The sequence below is a fragment of the Mesoplodon bidens genome (genome assembly GCF_964165515.1).
Source record: "Mesoplodon bidens genome assembly, chromosome: 6".
NCBI classification, from domain to species: domain Eukaryota; kingdom Metazoa; phylum Chordata; class Mammalia; order Artiodactyla; family Ziphiidae; genus Mesoplodon; species Mesoplodon bidens.
Window position 1 is genome coordinate 25,075,943 of NC_138162.1, and position 17,427 is coordinate 25,093,369.

A 17,427-nucleotide genomic window follows, 5' to 3' on the forward strand; every position below is an offset into this window, starting at 1 on the left:
TTCCATAGCAAACCTTGCATCAGGCGTAATTCACTCCAGTTTACAGGTGAGGGAGGAGCTTCATGTCAGCTAAGTGAACGCTCAGAGCCAAGTGCTGGGCAGCGACCAAGCGGGTGCCTGAACTTGACTCCCCTAGTTCTAAATGCAGAGCATTTTCCCCACCCATACTGAGCAGGGCTGCTGGTCATTCAGCCCATACTTACTGAGAGTCTACTGCATGCCAGGCCCAGGGTTTCATAATAAAGAATCCCTCAAAAGCAGCAGCGTAGATGGAGGAAGCTTAGCTTATGTCCTCATCCTTGACCAAGCTGAACTTGGACATCTGGGCGATGAAGGATGTTTATACTAAATCCCTTAGTTTAATCACTTCATTCATTCATTCATTCAATAAACACTGGGTGCCTGTTATGTTCTAGGCTCTGTGCTGAAGGCTGGAGTTACAAAGATTAAAAAATAATTCATAGGGGCTTCCCTGGTGGCGCAGTGTCGTTGAGGGTCCGCCTGCTGATGCAGGGGACGCGGGTTCGTGCCCCGGTCCGGGAAGATCCCACATGCCGCAGAGCGGCTGGGCCCGTGAGCCATGGCCACTGAGCCTGCGCGTCCGGAGCCTGTGCTCCGCAACGGGAGAGGCCACAACAGTGAGAGGCCCGCGTACCGCAAAAAAAAAAAAAAAAAAAAAAAAAAAATCATAATCTCTGACCTTGTAGTTTAGTGACTGCAGCATCACCCAGCCCTACCGGGTGGGTAAAATTATTCCCATATGCCAGTAATATTTCCCTTCTAGCCTGTGACCTGTGAGTGGATGGCTGTAACGGTAAAATTTCAACTTTCAGAGTGCCTGTGAGGACTAAAGAGGAGACTATAGGCAGTTTCTGGCTTGGGGCCTCACAGGAAGTGTTCAATAAATTGTAGTTACTTGAGTCATGACAAAAGTAACTGTGAGCTATTTGTGAGGTCCCCAAACACTCCCTGTGTTTTCTTACTACCACTGTTCCCCACGATGGTCCCTCTGCTTGGAAGGTAGCTTTCCCCTTCCTCTACCAAACCAACATGTCCAAACCCTATCCACCTCTTCCAGGAAGGCTTCCCTGAGTACTGTTCCTCCCCAGTTGCTGTGGGCTCAAGGCATGGGTGACACGTGAGAAGCTGTGTTGCAGCCATGCCCTAGGTGTGCCCAAGCCTTATGATTCCTGCCAGCCGGTCAGTTCCTGAGTGGAACCTGAAGTCTCATTTCTGAGGTCCCAGGCAGCATAGGGTCGCATCCCCTGCACTTTGCCCAGGGCCCCTCCTGGCTCTGCAGGGGAAGGATGGTGTCCCCTGTGTTCTTCCTTTCACCCACGGCCCAGCCAGCTGGTGACCATGATAGGTGGGCACTTCCAACTTTTAACTCTTGGAATCCTCAGTAACTCTGTTGTGCAAAGAACATCGACCACTTAATTTGGATACAGACGTGAAGACTGCGGAACAGGGGATTTGCGGACAGACTAGAAAGAGGATTCATGGGGGCAGCAGAGAATAGAGCAGAGGGAGAGGGGCTGTGGCGTTGAGTCTGTCACTGGCCACCCTCCCTGCCCTGCTAGCCCTGCTGTAGGTTGCCACTGACTTATCGTGTGATCCTGGACAGATGATTCCCTTCCTCTGGGCCTCAGTTTCTCCATCTACAAAGCGCACCACAGGGGTTCGAATAGTTCTCAGTCCTGGCCAGGCACTAGAGTCACCTGGGGAATTTCTAGAAAATTCAGATGCCTGGGTCCCAACATGGATCCATTATATTAAAACCTCTGGGGGATTGAGGAGTGAACCCTGGGTGGTCATATTTTTAAAAGTTCCCTAAGTTGACTAACACATAACTAGAGTTGAAAACCACTGGATTAGACCAAGGACCCTGCAACGCTGACACTTTCTGTTCTCAGAGGCTTAAAATACTATAAAACAAAGAGCCCCTTTTTCTGCAGAATAATACTGGTTCCTTGCTGTGGTTCAAAAAAAAGGATTCTCTTAAAAAAGTGCATTCTTTCTTTTTCTTTATTTCCAACTTTGGATTTGGATGATACATAAAGAAAATAAGTCCTATTGGTGAAAATTAGGCTGCCAAAAAAGTCCAGTCTGAAAATACTCCCTGGCTGTGGGCCTGAGAGCATCCTTGAGACGGGGCTGGGGAACTGCTTCAATCACAGAGCGGTACTGCCTCCCTCCTGTATCACAAGCCCTGGGTGGGGGAGCTGGGTGTAGGGTCACCGACCTCCTGCTGCAGCTGGTCCCCACGCCCTGCTTCCTGGGTTCTACTCCCCTCACCCCCAAATGCTCATTCTTCCTCAACTGACTCTAGGTCTGCATTGAGGGAAGTATGCGTGTCTTTTACAGTTTAATTGTTGTTGCAAACATACGGAAATGTGAAACTCTGAGGTGCAAAACAAAAGACAACCTTGGCTCAATGAACATCAAAGATTCTATAAAATTACTCCATTCTAGGACTCTCTAACAAAATCCCAGACTCAGGGAAAGGAAAGAGCTCTGGCTAGAGGACAGGGCCCCTGGAACGGGTCTTGGTTTTGCCGTCTCCTCAATAAGGAGCCCCAGGGAAGTGCCATCCTCTGCCTGGGTCTTGATAAAACAAGTGGGCTAGACGGGGAAATCTCTGTGCCCTCCAGCTCTCGTTCCATGATTCTGCAACTGCTTTGAAGGGTCTTCCTTACTCCAAGCTAAAGTCTGCTCTCCGAGACTTGCCCTCACAGTCCTAGCTCCGCCTGGGGGCCACACATCACAGCAACTCCTGATCCTGGCCGTGCTTCAGAGATGGGAACACTGCGATTTTGATTTCGGGCCTTGATTCTGCTTTTCTCCAGGCTGGCCAGCCATTCCCCAGGAAGTGATTTTTCACTCCCCTCACCCACCCTGCCCCTGTGGACAGGCCCTAGATGGTCACTCTCCTCCCACTGGGTGGAAACAGGTCTAAGCAGCACCTCTCAGCATCACCAAGCAGAGAGCGACTGTGCTCCCTTGGCCTGGATTCTCCCTCACATTCGTCTCTATCCACAAACAGTACGCCACTGTCGCATTTTCAGTAAGTTAACTTCACTGACCTTTGTTTTGAGATTTTTAACAGACTACGTGGACACTGGCCAAATGCCCCAGGAGTATAATAATCCTGCCAAGGGTAGATCTGTCCAGTGACTTATAGGCAAACTGGCTCAGGGCAAAAGCTGAATACCCAAGGGGACACAGAACACATACAGACACAACAGGTTATTTGCACCTAGAACACCTTTTCTCTCTTCCTCTTGGGTAACTCTCACTGGTTCTTTAGAATTCATCTTGGATGCCACCTCTCCCAGGTAGCCTTCCTGGAATCTGCCAGGCGGAGCCGAGCACCTCTCCTCTGAATGACGTATCACACTCAGCTGGGGTCCTGTGTCTGCTCCCCACTGAACCAGGGGGCCCCCGGAGGGGAGGGGCTGTGTCTTACCCATCTCAGTACCCTCTGTGCCCAGCTAGGACCTGGCGGGCAGGTACCAGGAAATGACCGTTGTGAAACTTCAAAAGCCCAAACCATAGGATCAAAAAAAGAAAGAAAAAAAAATAGCACATCAAAATTAAGAACTTCCGCTCACCAGGGACTTTAAGTTTAGAGACAAGTAACCGAATGGGAGAAGATGTTTGCAAAGTCTAAAGCCAACAAGGGACTGAAACCTAGATTACGTAAGGAACTCTTACAAATCACCAAGTAAAAGACAATACCCTCAAAATAAAAGTGGTCAAAGGATCAGAACTGACAATTAACAAATGGCGGACAAGCACAGGAAGGAATGTCCAAACTCATTAGTAACCAGAGAAATGACATTCAAAACCACAGTATAATATGACTTTATATCTTTAGATTGGCAAAAAATGAGAGAGCTGGGAAACACCAACGGTGGGTGGGAGGTAGGGACACAGGACTCCTCATGCCGGTGGGAGTGGAGATGGGTACGGCCATTCCCAAGAGCCATCTGGCAAATTTTAGGCATGTTGGGTGTTGACACACCTTCCGACCCAACAATTCAGCTCACGGGGATTTGTCCTAAAGAAATACCCAGCTGGGTTCATAAGGGGACATGTACAAGGACAATCATTATGTTTGGAGACAGGGAGTTGAAGGTGACCTGAGTGGCTGTCACTGGGAGAGTGGAGGCATACATCCCCTGGAATGAGCAGTGAGAGCCACAGCCTAGATGTAGACACAGCAACATGGAGGCATCATAAAAACAAAGTGCTGGCGTGCAGGTGCCAGGAAATGACCGTTGTGAAACTTCAAAAGTCCAAACTTTTGCTTGAAAAAAAAGCTGAAAAAGTATGTAATCCCGTTATGTCAATGCAAATTCAAAATATGCCCACAGAACAGCAATACACATTTTGCAAGGATGCATACAAACACAATATCTGCATTAAACACTTAGAATGTTTGCCTCTCTTGGGGAGAGGCAGGGGTGGCATATGAGAATATGAGGGAAATAAAGGTACAAACAAACAAGAGGGGCTTTCATGGACCAGTGATAACAATGTTCCATTAAATGAGAGGTGTGAAGTGTGTCCTGAGGAAGTAAGATGGCACTTTGCTCAAGAAATTCTGGAGGGGGTAGATCTGGTATCATTGTGAAGAGTGCCCAGGAGAGGAGCAGGAAGCCAACAGCTGTCACAGCTCTTCTCTGTGCTAGTCACTGAGCCAGGCTCATTCATAGCCTCATGTCACTGGAGTCTCACCATCACTCTCAAGCAAGGAAAACAATCACCTTTTATTTCACTATTTATTTATTTTATTTTTAATTTTTTGGCCACATTGCACGGCATGTGGGATCTTAGTACCCTGACCAGGGATCAAACCCACATCCCCTGCGTTGGAAGTGCAGAGTCTTAACCGCTGGACCGCCAGGGAAGTCCCATTTCACTATTTTAAAATAAGTGCTGAGGGACTTCCCTGGCGGTCCAGTGGTTAGGACTCCGCACCTCCAGTGCAGGGGGTAGGAGTTCCATCCCTGGTTGGGGAACTAAGATCCCACATGCTGGGTGGCGCGGCCAAAATAAATAAATAAATAAATAAATAAAATAAGCTAATGTAAAGTGCCTTTAAACTTACTTTCAAAAAAAATAAAAATAAAAATAAAATTAAAAAGTGCTGAAGTGATGTCTCAGAGAGATTAAGCCACAGTGCCTGGCTAGCAATGATTAGGTATGGCTGCTTCGAAGCTCACATACTTTCCACATGAGAGGAGGTGAGTTCCCTATCACTGGAGGCATTCAAGTAGAGGCAATGCTGTAAAGGAAAGTCAGGATTGCCTTCAACATGGAGAATCTATGGCTCAATGAAAGACAAGGTCTGCTAAATAATTCTGTCTTCCAAGCCATCTTCTTTGAGCTCCCTGAAAGGTAAGCCCTGGATCATGGGGGCTGGGGGTTATCAAGGTCAGGGTCAGACTTCCAGCCTGAAAGAGCCCATAATCACGCGTGCCCTTCCATTCCTGCTGACCCCCAACACTTCTGGTGTAACTTGCAGTTTAGTGGACTATGTCTCCACTCTTAACATCAAGTCGAGGGGCAGTCCAAAAAACTTGCCATTTCAGACCCATGGCTTAGTGAAGAGAGCTATAAAATATGCCTTAACAGAAGGAAAAGGATATTAAAAATCAGCCTTAAGAGTCTCAAACTAGAGTCAAACTAGCTCCAAAAATTTTCTAGTAGGTTCTGGGAAATTATCTTCCTGCTTTTACAGGCACTGGCACTTGGCCAGAGAGATTATGAAGCCCCTACAGGGAGTGGCGGGGGCAGAGGCTTATTCAACTTGGCTTCCCCAGAGGACTTGGTAAGGCGCCTGGCAGATGCTCAGGAAATGCACACTGCATAGAACCATACCTGTTACCCTGAAGACCAAACGGTAATTAACGTGTGCAAATGGGGAGGACAAACCTACACTTCACTAGGTACCTTCTGAATGACAATTACGTTGTTAGAGCGGTGGAAGACCCCGTCTCTTCAAATCAGGTGGCGAAGTATAAAATTCCAAAGTCTGCGTCCTTTATGCTGCACAGAAGCAGTCCAAATTCAAGCAGATTATCATTCACCGCGATTCTTACAAACAGGCCTAATGAAGGCAGCGACGGTGAGTTAGCGCGGCAGATGCTGAGATTTCACCAAGAACAGCATAAACAAGGCTCTAATCATGGCTTCACTCAACTTCCTTTCCTGCTGCAAATTCTGAGCCATGTTTAGACTTCGTTAGTAACATGGATTCTTTTTTCTCTCAAGGGGAAAAAAAAAAGCCAATTCCCTAGTATTCATCCTCATCTACACGAGGTTTGGTGCAAGTCAGTGATGGCATGGGGGAGGGGTGCTGAACTTGGAGTTGAAAGGGGGTTAGGTCCACTGCACCCAAGGTGTGTGTCCGAGGGGATGCTAATACCTACCTTACCTACTGCCACGGGTGGGTCCCTCAGAATGGTGCCTGAGCCAAGAGTAAGAATGCATGTAATTTATTTGGGAGGTGATCCTCGAACACATTGATAGGGGTGTGGGAGGTGAGACAAAGAAGGCAAAGGAGCCAGGGCAAGGTGCATTAATGAGCAGGTTTCTGAGAGGCCAAGTGAGGCTCAATCTCATGGGGACCTCTGGAGACAGAGCAGAACATACCTTGGCGTTCTTGGGAGTTTCCACCCAAGTGGGAAGGACGCTGGGGGATTGGTCCTCCACTTCTCATCCATCCCTGGCTCAGGGCTGCCCTGGAAGCATTAACTCCCTGCATATCTGTCCTGTTCCTTGCACAGGGTGAGAGGTGTAGGTGCTCTTAATAAGATGCTTGTTTGGAACCATGGATGCTCAGGGACTACAGGTGGGACGCGGATGGCATCTGCCACACCTACTCCCTAGGACTGGGGGCTCTGGGAAGCCTTGAACACAGAGTAAATGGAGGGAAGCTGGGAGTGAGGAAGGTCATGTTTAGGGCTCTGAAACTCTCTCTGGATACAAAATGCCTCAGCCTCAAGAGGGACCATGGGGCTAGCCCTGACACATTATTTTAGAGTAGTTCTGTCTATCCAGCATTCCTAAGTTTGCACAAAAGGTCATTTCTCCAGCCTGGAACAACAATGGCCACCATTGTGAAGTAGCTTCAGTTCACATTTCTGTTGTCAAGACTAAGTGCTGTTTGTCAGACATTCTGCCTTGACTCAAGCCGCTGGAAACCAGGAGTAAATGAGCATGCTCTCAAATTTCCATGAGCCGGATCACTCACCAATTCAGTAAACATTTACCAAGAGCCAGCCGGGAACCAGGCAGCATGTTAGTAATGTGACTAGCTTCCTAGCACCCAGAGTTCATAGAGCAAAATGTCATTTGGCCCAGCCCCAGGGGACAGGCAGGGTTGGTATTAGTGTCATCCCATTTTCCAGAGGAGGAAATTGAGGCTTAAGGGAGATAAGGTGGCTTGCCCAGGGTCACACTGCTGGTAAACTTCAGAGCAAGGGCTTGAATCCAGGTCTTTTGCCTCCAAATTAATTTAATAAACTTGTACCAGGGGTCTACTGAGTGCCAGGCTCTTGTGATACCAATCCTACAACTCTGGAATCAAAAAGTAGAACAAGGGGCTTCCCTGGTGGTGCAGTGGTTAAGAATCCACCTGCCAATGCAGGGGACACGGGTTTGAGCCCTGGTATGGAAAGATCCCCATGCTGCGGAGCCACTAAACCCGTGCGCCACAACTACTGAGCCTGCGCTCTAGAGCCCGCGACCCACGACTACTGAGCCCGCATGTCTAGAGCCTGTGCTCTGCAGCAAGAGAAGCCACAACAGTGAGAAGCCCACGCACTGCAACGAAGAGTAGCCCCCGCTCGCCGCAACTAGAGAAAGCCCGTGCGCAGCAACGAAGACCCAAAGCAGCCAAAAAAAAAAAAGTAGAACAGGACCATGGATTCCTGGCTCCCCTTTTAGTCTTCTCCAAAGTGCCTCCCATTTCCAACTAATTTGTGTTTTAGTTTTACAAAGAAGGTAACAGAGCCTCCTACAAAATGCTTCCTCTGCTACAGATAAAAGGGTTTAGAAGGCACCAGGAACTTTACAAACAAGAAGCCAAAAAAGCATCTTTCATGGTCTTCAGAGGGATGGTGGGATGGGCCAACTTCCAAGATGCTGCCAGCGAGCACTGAGACAGCCTGGGTATAAGTTCAGGAGAGACCCTCCAAAGGGAGCCCCACTGCTGGGGCTGGCTGTCTGTGAGTCAGCCCTGCTGTTCCACCGTCCCCTCATAGAAGAGGGCAGAGGGTGAGGGGGAGAGAGAGGGCTTGAAGGGCACAGCAGAAAACAGCACGGTGACCCCCTTTAGAAGCCTTTTTCGAAGTCAGTGGCATGAGGCAATTTAGGATCTAGTAACCCCAAGGTGGGGGGCAGGCCCATCCTCTGGGTAAATTCCGGGAAGGTCCCAGAAGACAGAAGACCAGCCTCCCTTGGAGGTGAACCATGAGCCCAGAGAAGGAAAGGAATGAACTTGCTGTCCCACAGCAAGTCCCTTTCCGTGTCTGAGCCTCATTTTCCTCTCTGAAATAAGATGACAACCTGGAGCCCTTCCAGCCTGGACAGCCACTCAATAAATCAATGCCCCTCCATCTTGGCAGGAAGGTACCTCCTGAGACCCTCTAAATTTGGAAAACTAACTGTTGTGCTGATAAGAATATGCCCTCAGCACAGCAGTCCTCTGCCAACAGGATCAACGTCTGTTTTAAAAACATGTAAACAGGAGTATATGCAAGGCCTAGCTCTGACAGCCAATAAACGCTGGACACAGAAGTAGCAAAGGGAGGACACTCAGGCACAGGTGTACATGTGAACACACAAAGGCTGGCACTTGGGGAAAGGAGAGGTCTAGTTACTTCTCTGTCACCAGCCAGCTGGGTGTCCCTGGGAGGAACACCTCCCTTCCCTGGGCCTCAGTTTCTCCACTTATACCATGAAGCAGTGGGATGAGATCATCTCTAAGGCCCTGCCCCATGTGACACCCTACATGTCATTAAGTTTTGGGAGCAGCTATAAGAGCAGGCAGACAAAAAGGCACCCGGGGGTTTCAACACACCAAGAAAACGTGGATTTGCCCCAGAAAAGTATCATAATTTTTGACTAAATGCTAATCATAATTGCTACTACTTGCTGAGCAAGAAATATATGCACATTTCTCTGTGTTATCTCATCTAGTTCTTCCCACATTCCGAGAAGGTAGGTAGGATCATATCCCTATTTTACAGATGAGGACATTGAGGCTCAGAGAGGTGAGTCACTTGCCTAATGTTCTACAGTGACTTGAGCTCAGGTGGTTTCAAACCCACCTCTGAACTACTGTTTGCTACACTGCTTTCCTTATAAATGCCTAAAACCAGTCACTGGAGTTGGTGTCTAATCCTAACACTCAGAAAAAAAAAAAGGCAATAAAATTGGCACGCATTTGTAGCTGTGATTGGCCAATCAATAATTTACAAAATATTCTCCCAGAATGATATAATTTAAGAACTGGAAATGTGACAAGAGAATTTAGTTGCAATCACTCAAAAAAAAGTATCTTTGCCAAGATGCTTACTTTGTTCAGCCAATGAAGAAGTAAGACTTAACAAATGGGAAAATAATTACATTTGCCTAAAATTACATCTTTTGTGCACACCAGAGAGCTGACATGCATTTCAATTACCTGCCACAGGAAGACAAATGGGTAAATCTACAAGACTGAATTATGGAGCCACAGTACCGGAGAACACCTCTCCTGACTGATCTGCATCTGGCTGGGATTTGTCTGAATGAATCTGAATAACTCGATTTCATTTCTTGCCTTCCCCTGGATGGCTCTGGGATCTGCTCAAAGTGAGTGGACACAGAAGGCTCTGCTCTTGTTTCTGGATTTTCTAGAAACATCCAGATACTGAAAAACACGGCATTAATGAAAGGTCCGTCTCATGGTTCTGGCTAACAACCCTGCTAATGACCATACCGGGCCAAACCGAAGTTCCTCCAGGCAGAAGACCCAGTCCTGCTCCTCACAGACACCCTGTGGGCTCTGACAAGCCACTGTCCCTCTCTGGGCCTCCGTTTCCTCCTCATCACATGAGGAATGTGGTCTGAATGGCTGCTGAGGTCCCTTCCAAATCTGACAGAAGAAAAGTCTGACAGATGATCTGGTTTCTTAAAAAACCAAATGGTCTGTAAATAGTGTGTGGGGGACAATTATAAATTAAAAGGGACTAAAGAGACACATCAACCAGAAGCAATGAGTGGACCTTGTGTGGGCTCCCCAACAAACCAACTATAGAGTCATTTTTGAGATAATTAGATGATCAACATAGACTCAGAATAAAGCATATTAAAACTTCTTAAATGTTTAAGGTGCAATAATAGTATTGTCGTTATGTTTTTTAAAAAGTCCTTATCGGGCTTCCCTGGTGGCGCAGTGGTTGGGAGTCCGCCTGCCAATGCAGGGGATGCGGGTTCGTGCCCCGGTCCGGGAAGATCCCACATGCCGTGGAGTGGCTAGGCCTGTGAGCCATGGCCGCTGAGCCTGCACATCCGGAGCCTGTGCTCCGCAACGGGAGAGGCCACAACAGTGAGAGGCCCGCGTACAGCAAAAAAAAAAAAAAAAAAAAAGTCCTTATCTAGTAGAAATGCATACTGCAGTATTTATAGATTGAAATGAGATAATGTCTGGGAGCTGCTTTAAAACATTACAGCAAAAAAAGGGGGTAGGGGATGGAGTGAGTCAAGATAAAGCAAGATTGGCAAAATGGTGAAAACAGTTGAAGCCGGGTAATGGGTACATGGGGTTCATTATGCAATTCTCTTGACTTTAGAGTCTATTTGAAAATTTCTATAATCAAAAACTAAAACAATGCAAGATTCCTCAGAATACTGGCATTGACTTAACTGCCACGCCCCATACTTTCAATAAGCCTGAGTCATGTGGAAAGACTGAACAGGCCTGAGAAATAATGCAGTTGAGAAAAAATATTCTAAATAAGTTGAAGCTAATGTTTTCATAGAGAAGTGTTTTCTATTGACTCTTTCTGTTATCTGGAACATCGTACTTTCATTTCTTTTGATGTATTTTATTGCATAAACAGAACATCCTTGAATACAGAATTCCTCAATTAGAAAGAATAAGCATCAAAAAGCCTACCTTGAAATTGAGTGAATTTAATGGTCCCCATTCTCTCCCCGTTCCGGAACACAACTTGACCCTAAACAGAAAACAAAACAAAGAAGAATAAAGAAGAAATGCCATATTAGCCCAAACACTACTGATCTCAACTGAAATTCATTAATTGTACAATGTGATTATTATTATTGGAGAAAGAATAGACTCCCGCTGGACCACGGATGCAAAATTAAACAAATTGTTTTTAAACTGGTTGTGACTTTATCTGGATAATTTGAGGAGCATAAAATCAATAATGGAACCAACATTAAAGCCCAGATATGCATCATCATTATCATCATGACTATTTATTAAACACCCATGTGCCCTGTGTTATCCCAGGACAAGGTCTTCCAGGGCATTAGAGAGATGGAGGAAGAGATGAAGAAGCCCTTGGAGCCTGGCCCTGCCTCTGCTCCCATGCCCCACCCATAAAAATGTGGGGCTTTGCCTAGGTTGTTTGGCTGCAGGACCAGAAGGGGGCTAGAGGTCCGTTAGTATTCCTTATTAAGGACAGAGAATGTTTTTTTGTAAGTTCTTCCTGAGGGGTGACGTCAGTCCCAAATATAACTGGGCTACGGGGCAGCACAAAATTAAGCTTCTTGAGCCAGTGAGACCTGACTAGTGTCACAGGCAGCTGAGCACCCCTCATTAGGGACCCCGGGGGCTAAAGACAGCATCATCTACTGCATCTGCCTTGCTGGCTGATACCCAGCTTCCATATGCTGGGCTAAATAAACCAGGAACATAAAGAGGGGATGTGGTCTCTCCTTGACTATTTACGGTCCACCTAAAATTCTGCAACCATGTAAGGAAACTGATGCAGGTTATATAAATGAATCTTTATGACAAGCTTGAGTGGAAAGGAGGATGATTCTGATTTTACAGGTGAAGAAACTGAGATTGAGGGAGGTTATGCCAAGGTCATTGTAAGTGAGGCTGCTGGATTCAAATCCGAGTTTGATTTTAATGCCCATGCAACTTCACTACAGCATGTTGTTTCTGATCCAGAAATAAATTTCTTCCTTTCTTTCCATTAATGTGAAACTAGGAAAATAAATTGTCTTAAAGGTACACTGCTTTATGAGCGCAGTTACGCTCTTGCATCATCAGGTAATAGCAAAGACAATACCACAGATTCCATTCAATTCTCAAGAGAAAGTGCCAGAAAGTACATATCTTCCCTTGATGGAAAGCCAAAGTCTGAGGCCCTGAGGCTTTTGGAACAAAGAGAATCACTCAACCTGTTCTCGGAATGAGAAACACCTTCTAAGGCCACTTGACACCTTTTTGAGATCCTGAAGACAGCTGCTAGTAGTATCAGTTTGAAACTAACGCCCACCGAATTCTATATTCAGTTGAGGGTAAGCAATTCCCTGGAGTGTGAAAACACTTCAATGTAAGGTGAGACAGGAGCTGTGATTTTATTTCTAGGGATGATTAAAAAACACAGAACATCTTCCAAAGGATCGCTTTTATGTGAATGGACCACTTTGCATGGGCGGAGAAGATGCAGATATTGTCCACAGGACATTTCTTTGTTTGACAAAAGTGGAGATCTAACTAATTCACCCATCTCCGGCCAAGCTTTGAAGAACGCCAAAGACTTCTAGACATAAAATGTGGACAAATTCTGCAGAATCTTTACTAGTTAAATTAAAAAAAGATATTGAATGGTATTCAAAGAGTGGATGGAATAATACTGGAGTGGAATACAGGGCGGGGGTGAGAAAGAACCTCCCTTTACTTTTTGGGGTTTTTTTCCTTTCTCCTTTACTTTTTAGATAAAACTCATTAGTTCATCTTTGAAGTAAGACCTGTCATATTTTACTTTTCTCACAGTAGCTATTTTTACTCACAGTAGCTCCTCCTAACTCCTTAATTTTTCAGGTACTGCAGTGGGAGGAGGCCAGTGTCTGAGTATCACGAAGCTGGGTTCAGGGCCCCCTTGGGCAAGTTCCTGAACACCTGAGTTAGGGACCTAGCACAGCTCCTGGTCTTCAACGGGCACTCAATAAATGGCACCAGTAATTTTTATTTAAACACATTTAATAGCAGAGAGCTGAAATAAAAAAGATTCCAAGCTTCCAGGAAGCTTTCCAACCTTTGGGAAGAGATTTTCAACATCACATGATTTCAGCTGGCAAAGGGGTAAACTGTTGGGCCCTAATCCAAGGTGGCTTCACCGCTCAGAAACATCAGCCCCCAAGTGACTGAGTTCCCAAACCACACGGGCCGCCGTGTGTTCAGCCAAAGGGAGAAAGATGAGAGGCCTGTGACTGTGGTAACTGAGGGTAACACGGACAAGCAGATGGGTAACTGGCTATATCCAGGCTCTGCACCAGAGAAGAGCGGAGAAGCTCTGTGGAGCCCCCTTCTGAGGAAGATTTAACACGTGATTCTTTCCTGAGGTTGTGACCATGGCATCTCTTGGGTTGGATAGATGATGCCAAGTCTGCAACCTTGAGCACAGCTGACTGGATGGGGACTACCACCCCAGCCAGGCCAACGTCAATAGGACTGGACACCAGCAAGGAAGGTCATAAGCCAATCAGGTGATTTTCATGAAATTCTGACGGATGGATGGCCTCCATGTTAGCAGATGGACAACTCACGACATTCCATAAATATTTACCTGCCCTGGGCCGGTCCTCTTTTAGGTGCTGATTCCTGCTCTCAGAAAGCTTTGTATTTGATTAGGAGAGACAGGCAAAACATGTTCACCAAAAAATGAACGAGATGATTTCAGTTAGTGAAGAGTGCTGTGAAGAAAATCAAAAGGGAGTGCCTAGACAAGCAGAGTGAATTTACTGTGTGGTCAGGAAAGACCTCACTGCAGAGGTGACATAAGAGCTGAGCCCTGTACAGCAAGAAGCAGCTACTCCAGGCAAAGGGAAAGGCCAGGACAAAAGCCCTCAGGTGGGAAAGAACAGAAAGGGCCAGCAGGAGGAGTGTAGTGAGGGAGCGGGCAGGTAGGTGGGGCCTGGGGGCCCTGACAGGGCTCTGGAGGGGATGCTAAGTGCAGTGCAGAGCCATGCGGGTGGGGAGCTAAACAAAGCAGCAATATGATCTGATTTAAGATTTGAGAAGATTGCTCTGGCTGTCCGAAAATGGGAATAGAGACCCGGGAGGCTTAGGCAGCTGGTAATCCAGGTGTGAGGTAACAGAGGCTTAGGCTAGGGTGGTGGTCACATCCTCTCTCTAGCCAGCTCAGAGTTCATCACCAAGGTGGCTGAGCACTGTGGCCTGAGCAGCAGACGCTTCCCTTCCACTACTACCATCCTGGGGGTGTGGGCACCATGGTAGGTGACCAGATGCCCCCTTCAGGATGGAGACACTTACTTCCCCAGCATCTTGGCTGCTGCTGGGTTGCCCAAAGGGTGCCAGTTAAGGTTATGTCCCTCCTTGGGGGCAGCCTACATCCAGTGGTCAGTGTGAAGGGACACAGTAGTTTGAGCCTCCTTGCCTCAACTCAGGACAGCTGTGAAGGACCGTGGGCTCCAGAGGTCCCCATGGGGGGTGGGGGTGGCTGAGGCCGTGACTGCAGCTGTGCCCAATTCAACTCATCCCTCTGCCTGACGCTGCTTCGCTTCCTCCCTTCGTGTTTTGTTCCTGAGAGCCTCCCTGATAAACTTCCTGTATGTGAATCTTTGTCTCAGAGTCTGTTTCGTGGGTAAACCGGCCTAAGACACCTGCCATCAAAGGTCATTGGAAATATCTCTTTTTCACAACCCGAAGGAGCCTGAGGGATAAGGCGGTGGGAACAGAGGCAGTGGATTCCCAGTGAGGCCCACACGGCAATTAGACTCTTTGGTTTCGCTGTGGCCTGGCATCTCAGCCAGGGGAGCTGGGCTGACTTCGGTTCCTAAAACCCCAGCTTGAGCAGGGATTACTTTTTGCTTTTCTCCCACACACATATTCTTTATGTACATATAAATGCTGTGACTCTCCTTAAGCTTTTTTTTTTTTCTCCTTAAGCTTTTGCCGTGTGCAATCCAGGGCTCTAACCGAGGATGATTACATCCACTTGAGACCAATCCATGGGATGCATTACACTCCAAAGCAGTGGAGTTTGATAACTCTGGCTGGGGTGGTGGCTGATATCTGTCTTTTGCTCACAGTCCACACTCACTCTTCTGTGTCCTCCTCTGTGTTGCAGGGGCCCACAGCCTGGAAACCATACTTCCCAGAATCCCCTGCCAGCTGGTTTCCATTTAGGTTCTGCTAATGAGAAGCATTCATGGGGGATTAGAAAGTGTGCAGAAGGGAAAAGCTATTTTTTTTTTTCCTGCTTTGGTTGCAGCAGCAGGAGCTGAGTGACTGCAGGTGTCCATGGGCCCCAGTAGCCCTGCACTGTCAGTATGTACAGTGGGGCTCGGGATAACTGCTCAGTAGCCAGTGCTGGGGTCCCTACAGTGGCAGAAACAGCAGTGGCAGGAGCCTCAGAGGCCAGCGTGCTTGCGTCTCCATTATTTTATTTGCATTCCAAATCTGCTCTGTGGTCACTTATAAACTCCTCGGAAGTTAGAATCCATTACCAATCAGCATGGAGTCAAGAAAACAGAAGCACTTCAGGCATGTCAGAGGCAATGGCAACACCATTCCTCTTATTGCTCCTGCAGCCCAAGGGGCTTGGCCATTTTCTGTAAACACTTCTCTCTGGTGACAGCGCCTACCTGATTTGCTCCTCCATCCCTTCCAACAAACTTGTAGCCGGTTCCCTGTATTAAATCTCCCTCTGAAATGAGCAGATTTGGAATGCAAATAAAATAATGGAGGTAAAACCCCAAGTGGATAATTTATAGGATTTTTCTTTTTCCTGAAAGAGATGTTGCTGATGTCAAGGAGAGCAATCTGTTTCATAAAAGCTGATCCAAACTAACAGTTCAGGTTGAACTGGGAGCGATAAATTTGAATTTTCTTTTTTAGAAGAATCTTCAGAACACATAGAACAACATATGGAAAAAAACTTGTTTCTGCATTCGCCAGACAAGAGTACATTTGCCATCAGTGTGACCTTGGACAGTCATTGAGTGTTTCTGAGCATCAATTCTCCTACTTGAAAAATAGGAAGAAAAACACGTACTTCTCAGGATTGTTTGTGAGAATTAAAGAAGACAATTATGGGGGCTTCCCTGGTGGCGCAGTGGTTGAGAGTCCGCCTGCCGATGCAGGGGACACAGGTTCGCGCCCCAGTCCAGGAAGATCCCACATGTCGCAGAGTGGCTAGGCCCGTGAGCCATGGCCGCTGAGCCTGTGCGTCCGGAGCCTGTGCTCCACAATGGGAGAGGCCACAGCAGTGAAAGGCCCGCGTACCGCACAAAAAAAAAAAAAAAAAAAAAAAGAAGACAATTATGAAAAAGGCATAACCTAGGGTTGGCGCACACAAAGGTTAACTCTTATAATGCTCCAGGTAATCCGAGTTTGCAAAATTCCACCTGATGTCCCCAGAAAAATCAGTGGAGAGTAAAATGTACACTAAGTATTCCAGCAGTCAGTAGGATTCAGTGGCCTCCTCTTAGAAAAATTAATTCTGTTTTCATTGTTTATCTTTAATGTTTCACTACTAAGCATGAGTGAAATTTATTCCAACAACAGTTCATGAATTGTACAGGTCAAGCCCTACATTGGAAAAATGTTTTGTCTCTTTCAAAGGGAACGGACTCCCCGCCCTGGAAAATGATCTGATGTCAGGCTGGAGCTGGAGGCTACACAGAGGGAAGACTCGCTAGGCTCAGTCTAATCTTGTGGAGCCCTGGGCCCACTGAGGGACACAGTCTCTGCTGATCACGGTGCATTTAGGGAAGGCATTCCGTCCTTACTATGGCTCTAACTGTACTCTTGTCTCTGGGCAGTCATATTTGTCTTTGGGAGATGTGAGCAAGTATGCTCAGTTGAGTGTTTGAGTTATGCTGTGGGGAAACAAGATCTGTCCTGACATGTCACACAGGCAGTGAATCTCTAAGGAGATGGAAGCTGAAGGGTGACGGGGGACCCTGGCTGGCCCATCACTATCTGTATGGATGATCCAACCCCACCTTAGACTGTTCTGCTGCCAGCCCTTCTCCCAGGACAACGTTGGTCTCGAATAATGAGGATTTTGAGAAAATTTGGGGGTTACGCTGCTAGTCAGATTTTTCCATAAAGACTACAGATCCTCTTCATGTAAGCTTGAAGAAGAAGGTGCTTTCTGTTTCCCAAGGGATGACAGGACATAAAAGAGAAATACCAAGCAA

General features: G+C 47.0%; 1 protein-coding gene across 1 annotated transcript in view; it reads right to left on the reverse strand.

Moving 5' to 3' along the window:
- Positions 1–17,427, reverse strand: part of GABBR2 (gamma-aminobutyric acid type B receptor subunit 2) — a gene marked incomplete at its 5' end in the record, with an annotated part of 369,129 nt that overhangs the window by 89,762 nt on the left and 261,940 nt on the right. Inside the window, one exon of the mRNA XM_081238251.1 lies at positions 11,174–11,234. Coding sequence (XP_081094377.1) covers positions 11,174–11,234 — 61 coding nt within the window. The remainder of the gene's footprint in view (positions 1–11,173; positions 11,235–17,427) is intronic.